This window comes from Neopelma chrysocephalum, unplaced genomic scaffold (assembly GCF_003984885.1).
Source record: "Neopelma chrysocephalum unplaced genomic scaffold, ASM398488v2 Primary Assembly neopelma1_24, whole genome shotgun sequence".
NCBI classification, from domain to species: domain Eukaryota; kingdom Metazoa; phylum Chordata; class Aves; order Passeriformes; family Pipridae; genus Neopelma; species Neopelma chrysocephalum.
This window is the reverse complement of record NW_020897693.1, coordinates 36698346-36720074: the sequence shown is the minus strand read 5'-3', so window position 1 is coordinate 36720074 and position 21729 is coordinate 36698346. Positions and strand designations below refer to the sequence as shown.

The following is a 21729-nucleotide window of genomic DNA, read 5'->3' as shown; positions in this document are numbered from 1 at the left end:
CAGGAAAATAATTTCCTCTGTGTTTTGAGTTTGATAAAAGTTTTAAATGCTTTAAAATCCCCATAGTGAAGAGTAGGTTTCCTTATACAGGTCAAAAGTTAAGACTGAAGTTGTGTTATAAGAGCAAGAGTGGGAGTAAGGAGAGGAACTTCAAAGTAAAAAAATAATGCTAAAGTCTTGGGAAAACCATGAACAATTTCCTGAGTATCCAGCCCACACTTTCCTGACATGTGTAAAGCTGCAAATTTCTCCTATCATTACATGATTGAGGTAGGCAAAGGCCGACATTAATTCCCATCACTCTGTAAACTGATGTATAGCAAACTATGGATTCAGGAGTAGGGAATTTAGAGTTGAGTTAAAGGTGCATGGTTAAAGACAGGTAATGCAAGGCTACTGAACACTCAAAAAATTAACATAACCCAAATAGCACAATCAATGTTAAATTAATTTATGGGGTTTTAGATTTAAAAGTGACTGATCTAGAATTAATCTTGATTTTATTTTTTTTTAAGCTGGATTCTTGTTTACCATGGTCTGAAACTGTCATTTGAAACACTTATAGATACATGGATTATTATTGCAGGTAATTCAGTAAAGTTCCAAATTGCATCCGAGAGGCTATGCATTTCTGTCTGAGACTTTTGTTCCCAACGGCCCAGTAGAATTTATAGTTTTTGTGAAAAGACTTAGGACAAATAATTGGCTTCACTAGCTCCACAATTGTAGGTGTACGAAAAACCCTGCTGCAGGAGCAGCAGAAGCACAGTGTTGTGTTTTAACCCCAGCTGACAACTAAGAACCACTCAGCTGCTGGCACACCCCCCACCTCCCCCTGGTTGGAGAGTAGAGTTGGAAAGAAGGAAAAACATGTGTGTTGAGATAAGATCAACTTAATAATTGGGAAAAAAATTGTACTGGAAAGGGAGACAGCAAAAAGAGAGACAGAAATAAAACCCCAAAAGCCTCAAATGTTTCACAATACCATTGCTCTCCACCCGCTGACTGATGCCCAGTCAGGCCCCCAGCAGCACTTGGGCCCTTCCAGCCAAGTGCCCCCAGTTCATATGCTGGGCATGATGTTCTGTTGTGTGGAATATCCCTTTGCCCAGTTCAGATCAGCTGTCCTGGACATGCTCCCTCACGGCTTCTTACGCACCTGCTCACTGGCAGAGACCGGGAAACTGAAAAGTCCTTGACTTAGGGTAAGCACTGCACAGCAACAACTGAAACCATCAGTGTGTTATCAACATGAGAACAATCCCATACTATATCCAAAACACAGCACTGTACCAGCTACTAGGAAGAAAATTAATTCTATTCCAGCTGAAATGAGGATAAATATACAAATATGTATTAGTTGGGTATATTTGACACATTAAAAATGTGGGTTTGGAACAACTGTCCAGCTAAAATGTACTTCACAAAACACAATAGGAATGTTAATTTCCTTGATGAGGTGATTCCTCCTGGTTATCTAGGAGTGAGAAGGATTGCAGTTACGTGCAGCTAGATCTCCTAAACACACAGATGGGAATATGCTGAATTAGCTGAGCAAAGAAAAGAAATCGAAGATTAGGTTGCAATGTATACATAGTACATACATGTGTCTGTTTATACATGTACACATGGATACTACTGTGATAATTCTTTCCCTAAGACAGCAATTAAACTCTGGGTGGTGTTTTTACTTAATTCAATCAACTTCTGTCACAATGTTTACGAAACAACTTGCAGACATCAAACCTAGTCATGCCTTTTAACTTAATTTAGATGGAATTTGAAATCTTATGATGAGATTAAGAATCATTTGCCATATATAGTAGTCCCTGGAGGAGGATGGAGGAGCATCTAGCTCCTTTGGCTGAGGGGAATGAAGACAAGAAGCAAGAAGACAAAACAGTCTAAGTGTTTTGTTTCTGTACTATGATGAGAAAGGACCTCTGAGAGAAGGTTGAAAAAAGGCAGCAAAAGGGGTGGTACAGTTGCAGGACCACACTTTGGGGCAGAAATGCACTCAACCCATTAAGGAGGAGAACACAGAAAGTTGTCAAGGAAGGCTTTAGAGGAACATGTCTGTTTCCCTTGATGAAGTAATGGCAAAATGATCAGTCCTGTAAAGGCTCTGAAGGACTAAGGTGCTTAGGCAGGAGAAACTTGTAGCACTTTTGACTATTCCATTTATAAATTTTATCAATTTTCTGCATAGTGGAAAGGGTAAAGTGTAATTGCCCCAGTAGCAAACCGCAGATGAAAGCATGAGGCTGAAGTTTGGGAGAGCAGCAAGGCCCACAGACTGCAATAACTCAGGTCCAGGAGAAGCAGGAGGAGAAACTCATAGAGACAAAAGTATGGCAACAAGGGATGACCCAGACCCAATAACCACAAGCTTCAGGATTACTTGACATATTACCAGCAAGGGCACAGGGCTAGTGGAGGCTTTGTAAGGCAAGAATGAATAAAAAGATGACTGCAGATGATGACCATAAAACATTGCTCAAGAGAAAACAATATGGTCCTCAGTCTGACTAAAGGACAGAAGCTTAACAAGAATTGCAGACAGGCTGCATTATGGAGGTAATGTTTCACAGGGTAGAGTAATTTCATAAAATTTGAGTGCAGTTGGCACAGAAATGATAAGATGACCAAACCTATTAAAGAAATTAAGTAAAATAAAAGGAGAAAGAATTTGATTCTATCTATGCAGGTACTAATGCCTCAAGCAGGGAGGGATGTTTGGTATTCTATTATAAACATTTACAAAAGAACTTGTGATGTAACTAGGAAGGCAAAAAGTGCAATAGAAAGATGGTCACAACAAATTTCAGAGGGTGTCCATAAAGTTCACAGAATCACAGAATATTCTGAGTTGGAAGGGACCCACAAGGATCATCAAAGTCCAACTCCTGGCCATGCACAGGACAGCCCCAAGAATCACACCACGTGCCTGAGAGTATTCTCCAAACACTTCTTGAACTCTGTCAGGCTTGGTGCTGTGACCGCTTCCCTGGGGATCCTGTTCCAGTGCCCAACCACCTTCTGGATGAAGAACCTCTTTCTAATATCCAACCTAAACCTCCCCTGACACAACTTCAGGCCATTCCCTTGGGTCCTGTCACTGGTCACCACAGAGAAGAGATCAGTGTCTGCCCCTCCTCTTCCCCTTACGAGGAAGTTGTAACTGCAATGAGGTCTCCCCTCAGTCTTCTCTTCTCCAGGCTGAACACACCAAGTGACCTCAGGTGCTCCTCTAGAGGCTTCCCCTCTAGACCCTTCACCATCTTTATAGCCCTCTGTAGGTCTCTAATAGCTTTATATCTTTCTTCTGTTTTGTTGCCCAAAATTGCACACGGTACTCAGGATGAGGCCACAGCAGAGCAGAGCAGGACAGTCTCCTGCCTTGACCAGCTGGCAAGCCAAGGTGTGGAAAAAATCAAGTAAAGATTCTAATCTGTCCTGGTTGAAGTCATTGGCAAATTTTTCATAACAGTCACTGAATATAAGCTTATATTGATCACCATAGTGAGAAATGAGAAGTAAATGCACTTCATCTGCGTTACACAATAGAAAGTCTGAGGGAGCCAAACCAGAATAATGCTTCTGGCATGTTATTCATTGGACATTGCCCATGACTTAAGCCTTGTTTCTTGCAGAGGAAAATAGCTTATGTCACCTTCTGCTATTGTTGTTTGAAAGAAGCTTTTATTCTTTAGAAATATATGGCACTCTAGTATTGCTTGGTGTTTGTGTTTTCTGAAACTGACTTTCGTATTCTGTAAATGGCACACTATTGTTGTGAACATTTCCTTCAGTGTACAAATTTCCTCATGATTTTATCTGCAAAACAAATACAAAAATTAAAACCAGAGCAAGACTTAAGAATTAATCCAAGATTTCAACATCTAGGTTATAGTTTTGAAAGACACAAAAACCTGCTTGACCTAACAAAACCTGTCTGCTTTAGTAACTAGACACTATTATACAACCAGATAATTGCTTGTCCAATTTCAAAATATTTTCCCCTGATATTTGAGCATCATAGTAAGTAATAAACCTTCAAACTTACAAATGGAAACAGCTAGAGACTTTGGGAAGTTCATAACCATGTGTTACTAAGGAGGGGCTGCAGTGTTAGCTGCCAGTTTTCACATCAATGAGTCAGGCCCATCAGAATGTACAGTTTCCTGATGCTAATTGATTTCAGTTGTTTAAGCTCTTTTATTTTGATAGGTACCGCTTTTAAATGGAAAGAATAAGACTTTGGTAGATATTAGTTTGAGAAAGAAAGCTTATGTAGCGCCAGTATAGTTCCTTCTGAGACTGCCTTTAATCCTGCCATTAGCGATAGCTAAATGATATAGAATGTCACTTAAATACACTGCAGAAGAGAAAACCACAACAGTGGTATCCACATGTCTGAACAAATGTTTAAAGTCTTAGAAATCACATAGTTGATGTGTAATATCTAACCTCAGTGGGGACACTAGAATAATAGTCATTTTGGAGAGTTCATAGATGCCAATCAGATAGACATGAATACCACAGAGCAAAGTATGCCAGAAACTGTAGTAGTGAGTGCTGATTCTGGAGCAGGAGATGCTGGTGGTTTCGTGGTGCTGTAAGTAAATGAAGGCTTTTTTCCCCTTTTTTAAATCCAGTCAGATCAGTAAGGTAACCATACCAGTGACTAATACAGGGTTGTTTTCTCCCACCAGAAAACAACATGAGTGCAGTGTGCTGAGCAGGACCTTCTGAGGGCATGAAACACTAAGAGGACATTTCAAGTGCTTTGTAAAACCAGACAATGTCATGTCAGGGCATGACAGAGATACTGAGTATTCAGACATTACCAATGCATGCTTCATAAAGCAACAGGTTAGAAAGTCCACATGAGGAAAAGCAGCCTTTGATTTCATCTTGAGTGGCATGCACACTCTGTTTCAAAATGTTAGTGCCTCAAGTCTCTTTTAGAAGAGCAACCACCAGGTATTGATAGTCAGCAATTATCTATGACCAAAAAAGCTGAAGAGGCAAACACAGCTATAGTCTCCGAAAGGTAGAAATAAATATATATGAGAAAACTTCCTTAAAAAAAAGCAAAAGTACAAAAGTTACATCATTGAGAACATTCTGGGAGCTCTTTAAGGATACTATTTTGGATATGCAGAGCAAACGTGAAAAGCAAGAGTTGCCTAAAGGAAAACAGGATCCTGAATATTCAAAATGTTCAAAAGCTTCAACTGAGATGAAAAACTGAAAAATACTGAAAAATCTGAAGATAATTTTATTTTTACCAAAAATGTACTTTCTTCTGGGGTTAAAAAATATGAATGAAAAATTCTGACCAGCTGCCTTCAACTAAAGAGCATATAGTGAGTGCCACATACCTTTCTTTAAGTGTGAAAGATTTCTGTTTCTCTCATTTCATAGTCCACAGTCATTCATGCCATGCCCTTGTGTTGCAGGGCACACCATCCTTTTTTTTTTTATAAAGCTGGATTGTTTCACCAATAAGGTTTTACTGCAGTCCCACAACCAATTTTATCTTCACGAGGTATGATGGAATAAGAATGAACAGACAGATTAGGGAAAAGGGGAGATTTTGCAAAATTTCCTTCCAAAGGGTCACTTAGTTAAAAAAGAAGTAAATTTACCAAAGTTCCTACTTGGAACACCGCACTAGCTGATGGAATTATTAGTGTCTGCTTGCCTGCTTTCAGCTTCTAGTTTTAAAATAAGGCAGCAGAGCTTAAGAAACAAGGAGAAGATAAATATGTTGGCCACATATTTAAGTATCACCACTACAGCATTAAATGGGCTCTGTACGTGTAACATGTTAATGTATCTATGCATCCAGCTGGGTTATGAAATTAAGGTTAAAGAAAGGGAGAACAGGCAAAAGAAATGCATTGGTAAGTAAGCAGTACTAAGGATTCATCGCATAATTTTTCCACACAATTGTTTATCTTGACTCTGAGCTGAGCCAAGCATTATAAGTGAACCCTGAAAGTGTATACCGAAGTAAATATATTCTTTTAGAGTTTAATTTTGTAATTAGATTTTGAGATTGCACATTTTCCATTTCAGTACTTTAGAGAGCTCTGTAAAAGCTCATCACAAATATATTTTGCCATTCACTAGAAATATGTTTTAAAATCTCTTTTTTCCTCACCAATTTCCTTACAGAAATAAACACTGGTGGAGCAGCACCACTTGCAGAAGTCTGCAGGAGTGATGCAGTTTATGGACCTTAATGATGAGTTAGAATGAGGGATTCAAGTTTCAGATGAATGCATTTCAGTAAAAGTGTCACTCAGCCCTTCATTCCTGATTTCTTACTTCTCCACCTTTATAAATCTTGTACACCAGTACTGTGGTTTGTTATCAAACACACTTCCTTGTTGGATGAGATAATCAGTTAGGTAGTGCCATTACTCAGGATGATAATGGAAACCATTTATGCATGGTTTCATGCCTATATCTGCAATGATTTTTTTGACCTTGAATTTCATAGCCATTTTAATACTGCAAGAGTGTTAGAAAGGCACAGTGCATAGGAGAAGGTAGCCTCAGAGATTCCCAAAATGTCTTCTGATTTATGGATGGAACATGGAGTCTTTGAATAATTTGTCAAAAATTTATTATTATTTTTTATTGTTTTCCTTTTTTACTTATTTTTCTCCTTGAGATCATCATTCCAAACCCATTCAAATATCCGTCACCCTTTTCCTGTTAGTTTTTTTTTGCTCCTATTTCTGTCAAGTTCAAAGGCCTTTGAATCAAACACAGAGAAAAACAGGTACTTCCTTAACTCTACAGTGGTAGGTAAAGAGAAGTTCAAATTAGAAATATCAGAATAGAGAAAATGAAATATTTGCCTTTTGCATTAGCTTTATGCTGCTGCTAGAAACAACAAATCTCCAAGCTTGCACTTAGCAAAATTATACCTTATCTTGTTGTATGGTAACCAAACTACTTCAGAAAATTAATTTAGAAATTTCAATGTAGTTTATCAAACAGATAAAGTCTTTACCACTGATGTTCAGCTCCCTAGCTTGCCTTGCAAATCTGGAGTAGTGCTTTGCTCCAAGTAAATGTCAAATGATTTAATTAGAAAAGTGTTTTTTGTAGTAAACCATTTTTACTGCTGGTAGATAAAGCCATGAACATAAGTCTAGTTCTAGTTATTTTGTTGTTTTGTTGGTAGTTTTCCTTCTTTTTTTTTCTTTTTTTTAAATTTGATTAACTAGGGCATCATAGCCAGTCTCTGGAAAGATTCACTTAGGATCATAGAATCGTAGAGCATATCCATATAACCAGTTAGAAGGCCCCCATAAGTATCATGGAGTCCAACTCCCTGTTTCTTGCAGAATGACCAAAACCAAAATCATATGAATATGACCATCATCCAGATGCGCTTTGAACTCTGACAGTCTTGGTGCTGTGACCACTCCCCATGAGAGTGATCTGACCACCCTCTCAGTGAAGAACCTTCTCCTTATGTCAAATCTGAACTTCTCCTGATGCAGGTTCATTCCATTTTCCTGAGTCCTATTGCTGGTCACCAGAGAAAGGAGATCAGCACCTCCCCCTCCACTGCCCCTCCACTGCCTCCCTCGAGGAAGTTGTTGGCTTCTCTCCACCAGGCTGAACAAGCAAAGACCTCAGGTTCTTGCCCTTAAGGCCCTTCACCATCTTGATTGGTCTCCTGTGAACACACACTAATGATTTGTTGTCCCACTCATATTGTGGTACTCAAAACTGCACACAACACTAGAGGTGAGGCCGCACCAGTGCAGAGCAGAGCAGGACAATCCCCTCCCTTGACCGGCTGGCGATGCTTTGCCTGATGCCCCCCAGTTGGCCCTCCTGGCTGCCAGGGCACTGCTGACTCATGTTCAACTTTCAACTCCCAGATCTCCCTCTGCAAGGCTCCCTCCAGCTTCTTGTTCCACATTGTATGTATAACCAGGATTACACTGTGCCAGATGGAGAATCAAGCAACTGCTCCGTTAAACTAATTGTAGTTGGTGGTTGCCCAGATCTCAAGTCTATCAAGATCTCCCTGCCCCCTACTCTCAAAGCCTTAAAGAATACTTAAATATCCTTAAAGAATACTAATTACAAATTTTTTTTCTACAAGAAAGCGAGCAAGCAGTATCTACAGAAGATAGTATGTGTTGTCTGCTTCTCTAGTTCTCAGTCCAATAACAGATGTTTAGGACTCCAGATCTTCTAAAACTACATTTTCACTTGATTCTTTAATAATAATGAGAATTCCAAAGAGGCCAGAAACAATGGCACTTGCACACTATCAGAGAAGCATAAAGAAAAATTGCTACAAAATAGTTTCCAATCTGTGTTTCATCAAAATGTAAGAAATGGAAGAGCCAACGCAGTTCATATATTGGCTTAGAAAGGTTTTAAGTATTGCTGTGTACAGTTTAGAGGGATTCAGTCAAGACACTGGATTCATTTTGCCATATTTTATATCTTGCGATTTCTGCAGGCGGTAGTACAAACACTATGTCGTCATGAGAAACTTCCTTTCTCATGTGAAAGTTCAAAGTAACTGAACTAATGTGAGTAAAATAAAGTCTGTTCCAGATCTTTAGTTTAACTCAAACCTTTCAAACTTTAAGTCTAGCTAGCTGTTAAGGTAAAAAAGGAAGTTTGGAAAAATTAAGACCACATGAAGGATACTCTAATGATATTCTTACAGAATTTAAGCCCAATTTGAAATAAAGTACTGAAAATAAGCATATCTATCACCATGTCTCTCTGGTTAATTTAAGAGCTCATGATGAAGAAATCTCTTTATTCATGAGATTGACCGCCAGACTCTTCAGGAAAGCCCCTGTAGGACCACAGTAAGCTCTGCCAAAATGAATGGAGCCTCTGGAATTGAGATTTATTCTGTGTTAATGATTGAGTCAGATGACTTGGGGTATGGTGTAAAAAGGATATTCACTCACTAAGTGTTAATTTTCCAGAAAATACAATAAGAAGGTGTAGGGAAATATGAAATGGATGATTCATGCTTTTGAGATGTGCATCTCTCATTTCTGATACAAGTGACTGGTTCCTCTGAATTGCTCCCAGCAGCTTACACCATTCTCTTTTATGCAGGTAAGAGATTTCTGTGAAAGAGCTGCTACAGTTATCAATGCTACAATTACTAAAATAAACAGTCATGTAAGAACAACAGCATAATTATCTTCCAAATTGTCTTAGAAAAGTTACTGATCAAACGAAATTTTATTGTAGCTTCAAGCCAGCACAAAACTCACACTGGAATTACCTACCATGATTTTATTTCTGAGCTATAAATATACATACCAAATGAAAACACACTGGAAAAGACATTAAGCGACAATATTTTTGTTGCTGGCTGAAATTAACATCCTCTTTTTACTTCTTAAAAGTCATTAGAATAAGATATGTGTTTCAGAACCTTGAATAAACATCAAAGGTTGGTTTTTTTCTTCTGAAAGAAGAGAATGATCTGCTACTTACATAGCATCCAGATTTGTCCCATTAAAAGCATGGCCTTGAATACTGGTAAAACCGTTATTGTAGAGTTTGCTGCAAGGAAAAAAAAATATTAAATTAGTCTATTTTGGGTTGCTTCAATACCTGAATACCTAACATCTTATGTATCATCTTTTTTGGCAACAGCTCATTTATGGATGGGTTAATTTTAATCTCTTGAAGAAGAAGTAGTTACAGTGCAAGGTCAAACCAAATGCCCAGAAGTATTCTTGAATGTACCTGATTCAAGGATACCATGTGGCAGGTGTGCCATGTTTTACCTCTTTTTACAGCAATGATAGAATGAGACTAAACCACTGTGCTATAACTTTCCCACCATCAAACTAAAAGCAAGGAAACAAAATCCTTGTATGATTGATTAAGGAAGGCTAAAGGAACTAACAACTATCAAAACAGGTCTGATTTTACTATCAGGTGTGCCTGAATTTTTAGAGTGCATTCTTTTTCTCCCTTAGAGCAAAATGGGATTTTTTTTAGAATTTCTTTAGAAGTCATTAATTTGCGTTCTAGTGCTCTTCCCCCCCCCAGTTCAGGTCATAACTCGTTACAGTAATTTTCGCTCCCTTTCTTGTGGCTCACATTGACTATGACTTGCATAATTGAACTTTATTTAACAATTTTCTTTCAAATATGACTCTTCTAATGTTTGCCATCCATTAGTTTTCATGGTATGAGTTATTTAGGTTGCAAAAAGAGTTAGGCACATTTCTAACCATGCTGTAGCTTTACAGGGGGAAAACTTTGCAAACATTTTCATTTGATTTTCTCCAATATAATAATTCACTGGCATTAGGGTCATACAAAACCAAAACCACTTTAATCAAGACAGTTTAAAGAAAAGCAGCAGGACTGGTTCAAATAGCTGTCAAAGTACAGGATTTATGCAAACTAAATTATGGATACTGCCTGTCTATAGTGTTTCTCTGTTACAAACTACCAAAGAATAGGACAGGGATAATTTTTTTAAACATTTTACTATATGCATTACCAGAGAGGTCATTGCCTTGTGACTTAAACTGGAAGAACTTACAGGGTTAGAGATTCGTTACAAAGCCCATGGAAAGCATTTGCAGGCACTGAAGTCATATAAGGATTATCTGCAATTTCACTGCAAAAGGAGACAAAATATCACAATGAAACATCTGCCCAACAGAGCTTCTCCAGAACATCTTTGTTATTAATTTTTCTCTGCCTTGATAATAAATGAAAGTTTAAAATAAAACTTCATTTATTTAAATAAATAAATTTATTCTATATATATTATTATATAATTAATAATATTAAAATTAATAAAAATAATGTTTATTATCTATCATAAATTTAAATTTACTTAAATAAACATTTATTTATTTAAAAATAAATAAAATTTTTAAAGAATAACCTCTTTAGTTATATCTAAGGCCAGAGTATACATGTGGGATGAAGAATTGAGCATGTTCCAGCATCCAGGAAGAGAGTTTGTGAGGTGGATGGGTTTTGTAGTCCTGGTGAGGTGTACCAGCCTGTGTGATTATAGTGGCTAATGGCACAGACAGGTCCCTGGTCTCATAAGCCAGAGAATTAGCAGACTGAATAATGCTGCAGTGTGAATTGAACAACTCAAATGGCTTTAGAGCTGAAATCCTGCTCTCTAAGGTCAGATAAGACATCAGATAATACATTATTCAGGACAGAGGCATTGCACTTTAAAGAACTGCATCTAGCACAAGTGAAATAACTTACTATGGGATCTAATCTAATGATTCTTCTCTTGTCCAAATGACTATTTCATTATCTGTCGTTTCTTAAATACTTTTTTACTCCTACTCTGCATTCTTAACAAATACTATGTATTTTCAGGCCGAAACTCTGTTGATAACAAACAATAGAAAGAAGAACTGAAGAGATTTACTACGACTAAACTGGAAAAAGGAGAGAGGAAAAAGCTGGTAGAAACAAAGGGCAGAGCAAAGTGTCTTATTGTCCTTCTTCTGATTTTCCTGAATCATGTTGTAGTCTGGAAACCAAAATATTTTGCAAATTTTTCTTTTCTTCAGCTTGTGGATTAGATATGGTCTTATAAGGCCAATCCCTAAGGTCCATAGGCTGAGAAGTCCTAACAATTGCCTGTGTGCCAGGAACAATTTTATTTCTTTTCTGTGCTATATATCTGCATACATGTATGCTAACGCTGAGCAGTACTACAGCCATTTTAATTCCAAGTAATTTTCACTGATAGGTGGTTTTCGCCAGAAGTTATATTGATTTGATGTTTTTCGGATTGGTTCACTTTTCTAAATAAATGTTTACTTGTAAGTTGCTTGACCTCAAAGACAAACAGTAATATAATGAATGCTTTTTCTCCCACTATACCTTATTCATTATTTAGAGACTTATTATTTTTCAAGAGCTTTTTTTTCTTGATTAAAGAAACAAAAAGGCTACCTTTCTTTGAATAGCAATGTTTAGAAATATACAACATAGAAGTATCTCCCTTGAAAGTACAGCTCTACTCTTTAAAAAGTCTGTAGCATATAAGACCTATATTTATCTTTTATTAGTGATCTCTATAAAAAAAAATTCAAGGTAGAAGTACAATAATGTTTTGCTTTCTGCCACTTAGAAAGGCACTGAGTTGGTTGGAAGTAAGAACACAGATGGTTGTATAAACTGCTTCTGTTTCATCTAGCCTATTAAATTCTTGATTCTCTCTACTTTGGAAGTGTAGTATGTAATTTACAATCTAGTAGAGCTTAATCTAAGCTAAAGCCCTTTTGGTCTTGAGAAACTCCCTAATAGTTCTCAAGATATAGGTGTATCTCAGAGTTCTGAATCTTGGGGGCCTACAGCCAAGGTGAGCATAACAGCTACAGGTTATGGAGTGTGAGTTAGAACAAGGCCTACCTCTAGTTTTGGAAGATCCTTGGGAGGGAAGATCTCATTGCTTACTAGAGGTCTAGACTTTTTAGCAGAACAAGCAGCATTTCTACATTGCTCTCAGGTTCATCTTGCCAATGGCAGAATGGTGAATGCAGTGGGAACTGACCATTCTTGACCAAGAACGCCCCTTGGGAGCACTGAAACAATACCTGGGATAGATCATCCATTATGTCTTTGCAAGTCACCTTCTCGCATAATACTGCTTATTTTTAATAGCCTTTTGTCTAGCACATACAGCATTCAAGCCTCTTCCATCTGAAAACTGCTACAATACAAGATTTCTAACTCTTCTCTAGGACCAAGAAGTGACCAAGACACTTTTATCTTGTGTCAGCCTGCAAGTCTTCATCTGAGATGCTCTTCTTCCTTGTCTTGATTACGACCCAGAATTTGAACCTAAATTGCAGATTAGTGCACAAAGATGGATGTTGTCTTTGCTTTTTGAATACCAAGAAACACCTGCTTTTTTTTTAGAGTTCAAAGCAGAACTCTTCATTTCTGAAACACCTTTAAGTATAACAGTAGGAGACCTCCTTTTCCCCATTTGTATTCCTATTCTCTTTCTTAAAGAAATTGTTCTGCAATTTGCTTCACCATGCCGGCACAAATTTTTTGGAAGAATGTTGATAGCATAACAACTTCATGTTAGCAGGATGTATGCTAGCTCAGGTCCTGTGTGTCACATTGTTCTGACTTCACATTAATTCAGGAATTGCACTGCCATTACAAAACCAAAACCAAAATAAAAGCAAAAGGCCTGTAGAAGTTGTGTATCATGAATGTTCTTGTGTGTCCATGTCTCTAATCCAGATCAAATGTATTGTGCTAGGTGACCTGGCATTTCCCACATTTGGTACTAATGACCGTTTAAATAAAGCTTGAGGAAAACTTCTTTATCAGACTTATTTGATATTTTTCTTAAAATCAGAATCCTTCATTGTAGGTTTCTTGGGATCTGAGGATGGCAGTTATTCTAACCAGCTGTGAGGACGGATACTTACAGTAAAAAATTCACATCAAATGAGTAGATTTTTTTGAGGTCTGGAAATACTTTGAGTCCAGTATTGAAAATACCACTAAAAGAAAGGAGAAACAGAAAAAATTACATGTACTGGATCACTGAACAACAACAAAAAATGTATTTAAAGTGTTTGACAATGTGGGATGGTTATTTCATCCTCTCTATTGTCAATTGATTAATTTATAATCAACTGTCCAAAATAAAAGAATGCAAGAACAATTGAAAAAATTCAAAATAACAGATTTATGATAAATTATAGAATCTAAAAAATGGGAACACAGACTAATAAGACAGCTAAGCAGATCTGCAGAGGGAAGTAGCTTGTGAGGTTTCACTTGAGAGTTTAAGGCTGCTTCTGCTAATAGTCTGGACCCCCAAATCCTCTATCTTTCATTGTGGTTAAGAGCTGATCATATAGCTCTAAAAAGGGAAACTGTCTTAAAATGTGAATATGCTTAATGCTCCTTCTTTCTCAACTCCTGTATAGTGGAAATAACTTAAGAAAGTATAGTTCTCTATCTTTAAAACTATTTTCCTGAAATGAAATTTTTTTACTACTTTCTTTTTTTGTTGCTTTCATATCTATAGGAGAAACCTGGAAAAATCTTTCCTCCTTGCCCCAGCCCCCACCAGACGCAGAGAGAACCCTTCCTAGTGTCTTCCAAACATTACTCAAAATCAGAGAAGTTTCTTTAGAGATTCATGGGAATTTTTCACAATTTCTTTCTGCCTTAGATGTTGTATGAAATCAGGTGTATATAGGTGGGCTTTTCACATTTGACTGACAGGTTTGCTTTAAAATCCTGTGTAAATATCTAACAAAAAGATAAGTATATATCTGTTGTGTCCCTTCTTCCCACTATTCCCTACAAAAATAGAGAATGACAGCACTTATCATAAGAAGAAACTAGCTGTGGAATTTTGCCAAGGAACATTATTGTGTTCTAGATATTTAATCAATAAGACAAATGGGAAAATTACTGATGAATTTTTGAATGTTTTCCTTTCTTACAAAAGTAGTAAAAATTCCAACCCATACCTTATCTGGCTTTCTGTCATTAAAATAAAGCAACAGGGAAAAACATGGCAATCAGTTCCGAAATGAAATGTAAAGAAACAAAACTGCTATAATGTAAGGAGTCATCTGTGAGATTTAAGTGCCAACTTGTTACAGGTGCTAAATACTTACAGGTATTTCAAAACTGGGAGGTTCTTAAACGCATCTGGATCTATGTAATCCAAGTTTCTAAGATTTCGAATTTCACTGTAAAAAAGAGAGGAACATTAATAATTAATATTTAATTACTTATCCCAACAGAAATCAGAAATGTTAAAATGAATTTTCAGGGACTTAACTCATGCAACAAGCTTTTTGTACTAGCCAGTGCTAGCCCAAGACCACTATGCATTCTGAACAATCTTACAGTGATGCATTATCATCTGGATAGATGCCATCCTGGAGACTGGCTACTTGAAGCAAGGGGGTAAGAAGCACCTGAGATTTGATTATGGATCTTTTGTCTACATGGTCCTAAAATCAAAACAAGTACCCTGTGTTAATGGCTATTACTTTGAACATGGTGAGTGTTTTGTGACTGCAAAGTTGAGTAAAAAGAAAAGTTAAGTAAAACTTTCAGTATTTATATATAATAATCCTATCAAATTACAATGACCTGTATAGCTTATAATTTTATGTTCTATTTTTCTGGTTACTTTCTTCATGTGTCTAACAGTATTTTGTATTATATTTCCTGTTTCTTCTTCAGAACTCATCAAAAGATGGCTCAGGTCACTTAAATTAACTTTGTTCTGAGACTTGAAATGCACACACTATTCACTGTATAGCCATGTCCAGCAGTTTAGAGGATAGTGTACCTCTGCTGTATAATGACACAAAACATAACATGGGCTTCATTCCTTACACCTTCTGCCCATGGTTATGTCTTTAAATACTTCTACCCAGGCAACAGCTTCGTGTACAAGTAGCTTTTTAGTCTGCACATGTTAAAAAACCAGTCTGACACTAATCACAGCTATGGCCACGATGGGTGCTTTCTGTAGGTGTTTAGATGGGGCTGCTGCCCCTCCAGCTATCATGGTCATTGCCTGGAGTCATGACTCTTCCCCGTTTCTCTGAAATGTTTGTCTCTTCCCTTAATGTAATTTCCCTCAATCTTTCTAATTCCTCTGTTTTCTAGTGGATTTCTTTCTTTTCTATGCCCAATGGCGGTTAGCAGTCTGCCTGCACCAATCAGACTGTGCCAAAATTCCCTGTCTAGACTCAGTAGAGCTACTGAATTTTCATCTTTTATTAAAAAAGTCACACATACCCTCACCCATCGCATGCAGACTTTTAATTTCCTGGTCTCTTTACTGTCTCCAGAAGAATATAGACATTTATGCATATTTTTTCTTTATCTTAAACCAGCTCTGGACGCTGGTCTCATAACACTGCTGGAACAACACTCAGCCTTTTTTAATTTAGAAACCATACAGAAAGAATGGTGCCAGTCTTCTTCCTGATGCTAGCAGTGGAGCAATAGGCTAAAGAAAGCACTTTGGCCTACATATATATAGAAATTTGATGAAGATGACAGGTAAAGATGGCATAGTGGTGCAGGTGATGTGGATGATGTTCTGGTCTTAAGTCAGTCCAAGAAGTGCTACCACTGGACAGAAACTCAGTAGGCAGAAACCAGTAGTATTTAATTTGCCATGGCCTAACAGTGCCAAGTAATCTACACAATATAAGAATCAGAAAATCAGAGTTTAAGGCTAACTGCCACTGGAATTATTTTTACAGGATAAAATCAACCCAGACAAGTTGTCTAAGAAATCAAAGTGGGAAAAGAGACAGAAGACAGTAGGTAAAATAGTATGTAGATACCAGTACGAAGACTTCAACCTCTCTATATACTGTTGTATTGACAAAACAGTCCTGCTCCACCTTCAAGTCTTCAGTTTTTATTCTGTTTACTACAACACTGCAGGGAAATGAGGATTTACCTTTTACTTGCGTGTTAAACTGATATCATTAATAGCTATAGTACTGCTACTATAGTGCTGCATTCAAATATTCATGTCTGTTAGCTACCTTGAACTGTAGATGTGTTTCTGTATTTAAAATAAATCCTCTCAGTGTCAGTTCTTGCCTCTTTCAAATTATTTTATTAGTTATGTAGCTATCACACTACCAGCAGTGGAACTTGCTCCATAAACTTAAACTGACATGTTTTTTCCATCACTGACTGCCTTCAAAATGTTGGACTCATGAGCTTCCAGGCTGCTCTGTTGTGGACCAAACATATTCCAGGGAAAAGACAGTCTTTAGATCAGCCTTCAGCCTGGAAGTGGATAATGCATTGGAGTATCACAGAGTCATGAGGTTTTGGTTTGTTGCTATTCATACTATTCTGCATAAATTATTCGGATGAGAGTACTGGAAGTAAGAATTCGAAATCTGCAGATGGTACTAAAATTGAAAGAGCAAAATAATGTAATGAGATACAGGTTTGGTTTATTAAATAACTGGGCCATGAGAGGACGTGCTGTTTAAAAAAGGCAAATGAAAACCTAATTAATCTGGGAATAAAATATTTTAAACTGCCAGATGAGACAGCACAGAGAGAAAAGCTTAAACCATGTGAGCAAGGGAATCAATATGATTCAACTGAACACTGGGGAAAGGTTTATGTCCCTGCTGTTCAATTTAGTTGAATTGGTAATGCTAGGATTAGAAAAGAAGTATGCTTTAATATATACTCTTTTTATAGTTGCATTTCATCCTATACTTTGTAAAGCTCAAAAGGAAGAAAAGGGCCCATTGTGGAGCAGATAGACAGTTGTGTAGAAGTCTCCAGTCAAAATAAATGAGAGAGAGGATAAGAGAGATATAAAAAGGTAAAAGGTGATTTGACAAAAGTGAATGTTATGGTTAAGGAAAAAAAATGAAGAGGAAAATCCAATTTTCCCTACTTCTAGTCCAGTCAAATGTGCCTCCTGCATTTAACTGGCCTGAATTTGTAGTCTCTCATCTCATCTGCATGAAAAAGAGAAAGATCTTCAGTTCCATTCATAAACTGTACTTCTGTCCTTGTATTAAACATTTAAACATTGTTACTCTTAGAGTACTGGAAGAAATTCCCCCGTAAAATCACAGATTTAAAGGATATCTAGTGCTCCACTGATAAAGGAGCCTATGAAGTTAAGCTGATAAGGAGGAAAGAGATTTGAATTGTTCTGAGCTCATCAGTTAACAGGATACTGATACACAAACTGAATTTCACAATTTCTTTTACAATAGTCCATCATGAGTAATATACTCAAAGGTGCATAAATGTTATGTGATACTATTTTTCAAATTGTAATCAAAAGACTCCTGTGGTGTAAAGATTAATCCCAAAGGATCCATAAAGCTAAGAAGAGCAAGTTGATTATCAGTAAATTCGTTAAGCAGGGTTTGCACTATCATTTAGCTTTTATGGATTGGTGAGTTGAAAAGATTGAAACTCACTAAATTAAAAAGTTAAGGTTCTTTGAAAAGCAGCTCTAGAAAAACTATTAATAGACTTAGCTGCCTAAAATGCAGATAAAGCCAAAGAGTATACTTAAAAATGTCTAGTAAGCTAGTTCCCAGATATCTAAGTGTCTATGAGAACTGATTTTAAATGACTTTTGAAATGCAACTTTGACACACTCTACAAACACATCTTAATCATAGCATACAGCAATGTAACAATTCTGAGTCCTTCTGGGAATTAAGTGCTTTTAAGATATTAAAAAAATCTGAGACAGTTAGTAGGCATCTTTGTTCACCATTGACGCAAGAAGGCAAAAGGTGCCCTGAACAAACATTGGACTTTGCAGTCCTAACCAAAATTACTTACAGATGCTCATAAGAAAGAAAGAGGCTGCTACCTACCCACAGGATAACAGAATTATTGTGGAATACTTACAAAATTTTTCAAAGTTACTTTACAAACTACTCAACTTCTGCTCTATTTTTAGAAGTGCATAAACCATTTAAAACTGGCTTATTTGTCCTTTAAAGACAATTGATGTTTTACAGTTGATGTTCTGGCATTCAGACTAGGAATTAAAAATGTACTAAGTTCACAATCAAACCACCACGTGACTGTCCATGAACAGCATCTCAGTTTTGCTTTTTAAAGAAAATACACAAAAAACTTTATCATGTCAAGAACAGATATGCAGAGAAAGTCACTTAATGATATAAAGACATATGTCAAGACTTACAAATAATTATGGACTGATGTTCAGTTACAGAGATATAACTATTTAGTTCCAAATCCAGAAGAATCTAAAAATGAAACTAATAATAACTATTCAAATATTAGTCTAATTAATTAATTGAGACATATGTTTTCCAGGTAACTTCTAGAAATATTAATATGCTACTTAACATTCTATATGAATTTAGTAACATTAAAAAAAGCACAAATATTTATATATTTAAGTGGATTCCAAGTTTCGTTTACCAGATCTGTTTTTCATATCTGCCTTGCAATATCGACTCATCCTTGAGTTTGTTTAAGCCCAGTATTCAGAAATTACAAATCTGGCCATCATGGCTAGGCTTCACGAACGAAGATTTGGTAAGGACTCTACCTACATTTGCTACAAGTGCACTGGTGGCTAAAGAGGCCAATGCGAGATAGACAAGACCGGTTGCAAAAGGCACAGCAGAAAGGCTCCTTGGATGGTAAAATCTGGCCATAGAGTAGCAATATAATCATGTTATGCTGAGATACCTAGAAAGACTAAGGATATCCAGGTCAGAAATTCTGAAGTGTTTTAAATAAGCTCTTTTCTTCTCTCTTGTAATAACTTGGGGCCCCTCTCTACCATCTTAGACTTATTTTGCCTATAGCTTCCTTGGCTTCTCTCACTTCTACATCTACTTCCAGGTTTTATTCTCCCCCTACAGACAAACTATTTATGTTATTTCATCTGCATGCACCTGTCCAGCCTTTGCACCACTGGCACCAGAAAACGGGCTTAGGCTATTCCAACAGTCTATTCCCTCCCTCCAGACTGCAGATTTAAACAAGATTTTTCTGCACAGCACTTATCCCTGTGCCCTGAAATTCACTCCAGGTATACAGCAGTCCCCCACAAACCTCTTCACTCTTCCTCTCCAATTGCTTGTTATATATTTATTATCACTCTTTCTTTCTGCAGTGCTGTATCCCACGGCCTGGCATCACAAGCTGTCCAAGGGAAGTGCAATCCCAGCCCAGAGGATGGTGAGGCTGCCCTGGCTCTTGGCTCCATCTCACTGCAGCTCATTGCAGAGCTGGAGAGTGGTCCCCCACCAGCTCTCCAAATGACGTCATATACGTGAGGGCAAGCCACTTGAACCATAACCTTTGTGCCTCTTCCCAAATGCTGAGAGAGCTTTTTATGTTGTTGTATAAGAGGAGAATACTTTTCAAGTGAGGATAAGAGAGTAGGGAGAGATCAGAGGAGAGTGAGCAGAGATACAGAGAAGAGAGGAAAAGAAAGAGTGAATTTTTCTGGAGTTCCTTTCACAGGAATGTTTCCCTGAGAAATAAAGACCTAATTACAAAACGTTTTTATTTAGTGTGATGCTATCAAGCTGCAGCTCTACTAGTAAAACAGCCACACAGAAATACTGACTGCTAATCAGACACTTTCCCAATTTCATCTAGAAAAAATAAATACTTATGTAATTGTATGGGAAAGACAGTTCTGAATTTGTAAGCAGGTTAAGTTTGACTTACAGACATACTTAAGAAACAAGAAACCATTGTGAGACCAATTTAACACAGTTGGGGAAAAAAAACAAAACCTCAAAATCTTATCCCTTATTTACATCTTCATAGTGTGGGACTTTTACCATTATTTACAACTGAAATAAGATCTGGCTCATTAAAATACAGCATGTGATCAGTATCCTTAGTTTGCAGAAGTTGCTCAGTACTTGAAAGGCATAGATTCATAAAAATATGACCTATACTTAAAGAGAGCTGAAGTCTGGAAGGAAAAGAAAATCAGGTCAGGGGCACATGAACCAAATAAGGACCAAGAAAATGAATTGCTGAAGATCCAGGCAGAAGCACACTACTAAGCTTGGCAAACAGGGATCATGACGAACACAGGTTGCCTATTCACATAACACTTGACTCAAGCCAAAGCAATTAGTTCCTCCCTTCCACAAACACTAAATTTTCTCCTCAGAAGTTCTTATATTTAAAAACAAATCTTTTTAAAATGAAACCCTGTATATAAGTTTAAATTAGGGTAAAAAGATTATTTTTATTTACGTAAAATTGCACTTTAGGAAAGTTCAATGAAAAGCAAGCTGTAAAAATGGAACTCTGTGAAATGACTTTTCAAAACTGTTAGGGTAACCTCAATCTCCTTTAAAATACCTTGATATCTTAACTGAGTATTATTTCAGCAATAATACTTTGAAAATACTATGTCAATGGAGAACATTAATCAAATGCATAGCACAACATATAAATTTAGCCCCATATAGTTCTGTTGTTTGGAAAGTAAATCAAATCCAACAGTGATAAGTGTTAACAAATCAGGAGTTATGGAAGCAATTCATAAAAATGATCATATTTATAAATTGTTTTCTATCACATCTTATATGCAACCATGTAAGTTACCAGATGCCTGGATATTCCCTGATTAAATGATAAATGTTTTCCAAACATATTTTAAAAACCGGGTAAGCACTTTTGAGTGATAGAGCCCTTCTTTGTAGGCTATCTGCAAATGCTGGGGGTTTGCCTATGACTTTTGTGAATTCTGATGTTTTGCCCTGGGTAGTATTTTTGACTCTTGTGCAGAAGAAAAAGTAAAATTTATATCTTGTGTGTCTGTGTACAGTTGCTTTTTCAGTAGTGCCTTGTGAGATATATAAGGGGTGCACATTACTATATCCCTTGTTATAGCAGATCAGGAAGCATTCTCACCATGTCCTTCCCACAGCCTGTGCTGTAGGTGATATGAGTGTAGGTGCCCATGAACTCTGCTGACTCCTGCCCAGGCCTGCATCTTCCCAGTCATGGACAGCACATCCAGGCCTGGGGTCTGGCAGGGTGTGGTAATGCAGTGATTTTGGAACCTTCTGGTGTGCCCTCCCTTCACGGGAGCCATGGCAGAGGCCTGCTTATGGCAAGGGGCACTGCCTGTCCTCCCAGGCAAGAATCTAAACATCCTTTGGAGGCGGTTAGAGAATG

General features: G+C 37.2%; 1 protein-coding gene and 1 long non-coding RNA gene across 4 annotated transcripts in view; one reads left to right on the top strand and one right to left on the bottom strand.

Moving 5' to 3' along the window:
- The window catches only part of TSHR (thyroid stimulating hormone receptor), a 64455-nt gene that overhangs the window by 12104 nt on the left and 30622 nt on the right, over positions 1-21729 (bottom strand). For all 3 annotated transcript variants that reach the window (XM_027672981.1, XM_027672974.1, XM_027672986.1), the window contains 4 exons: positions 14682-14756; positions 13473-13547; positions 10583-10660; positions 9517-9585 (listed from right to left, as the gene is read on the bottom strand). In XM_027672981.1, the coding sequence (XP_027528782.1) occupies positions 9517-9585; positions 10583-10660; positions 13473-13547; positions 14682-14756 (297 nt within the window). The remainder of the gene's footprint in view (positions 1-9516; positions 9586-10582; positions 10661-13472; positions 13548-14681; positions 14757-21729) is intronic.
- LOC113962207 lies at positions 97-20309 on the top strand. Its single transcript, XR_003532472.1, has 4 exons — positions 97-270; positions 8994-9129; positions 12768-19609; positions 19694-20309. It is a non-coding gene; the product is annotated as an uncharacterized LOC113962207 (long non-coding RNA).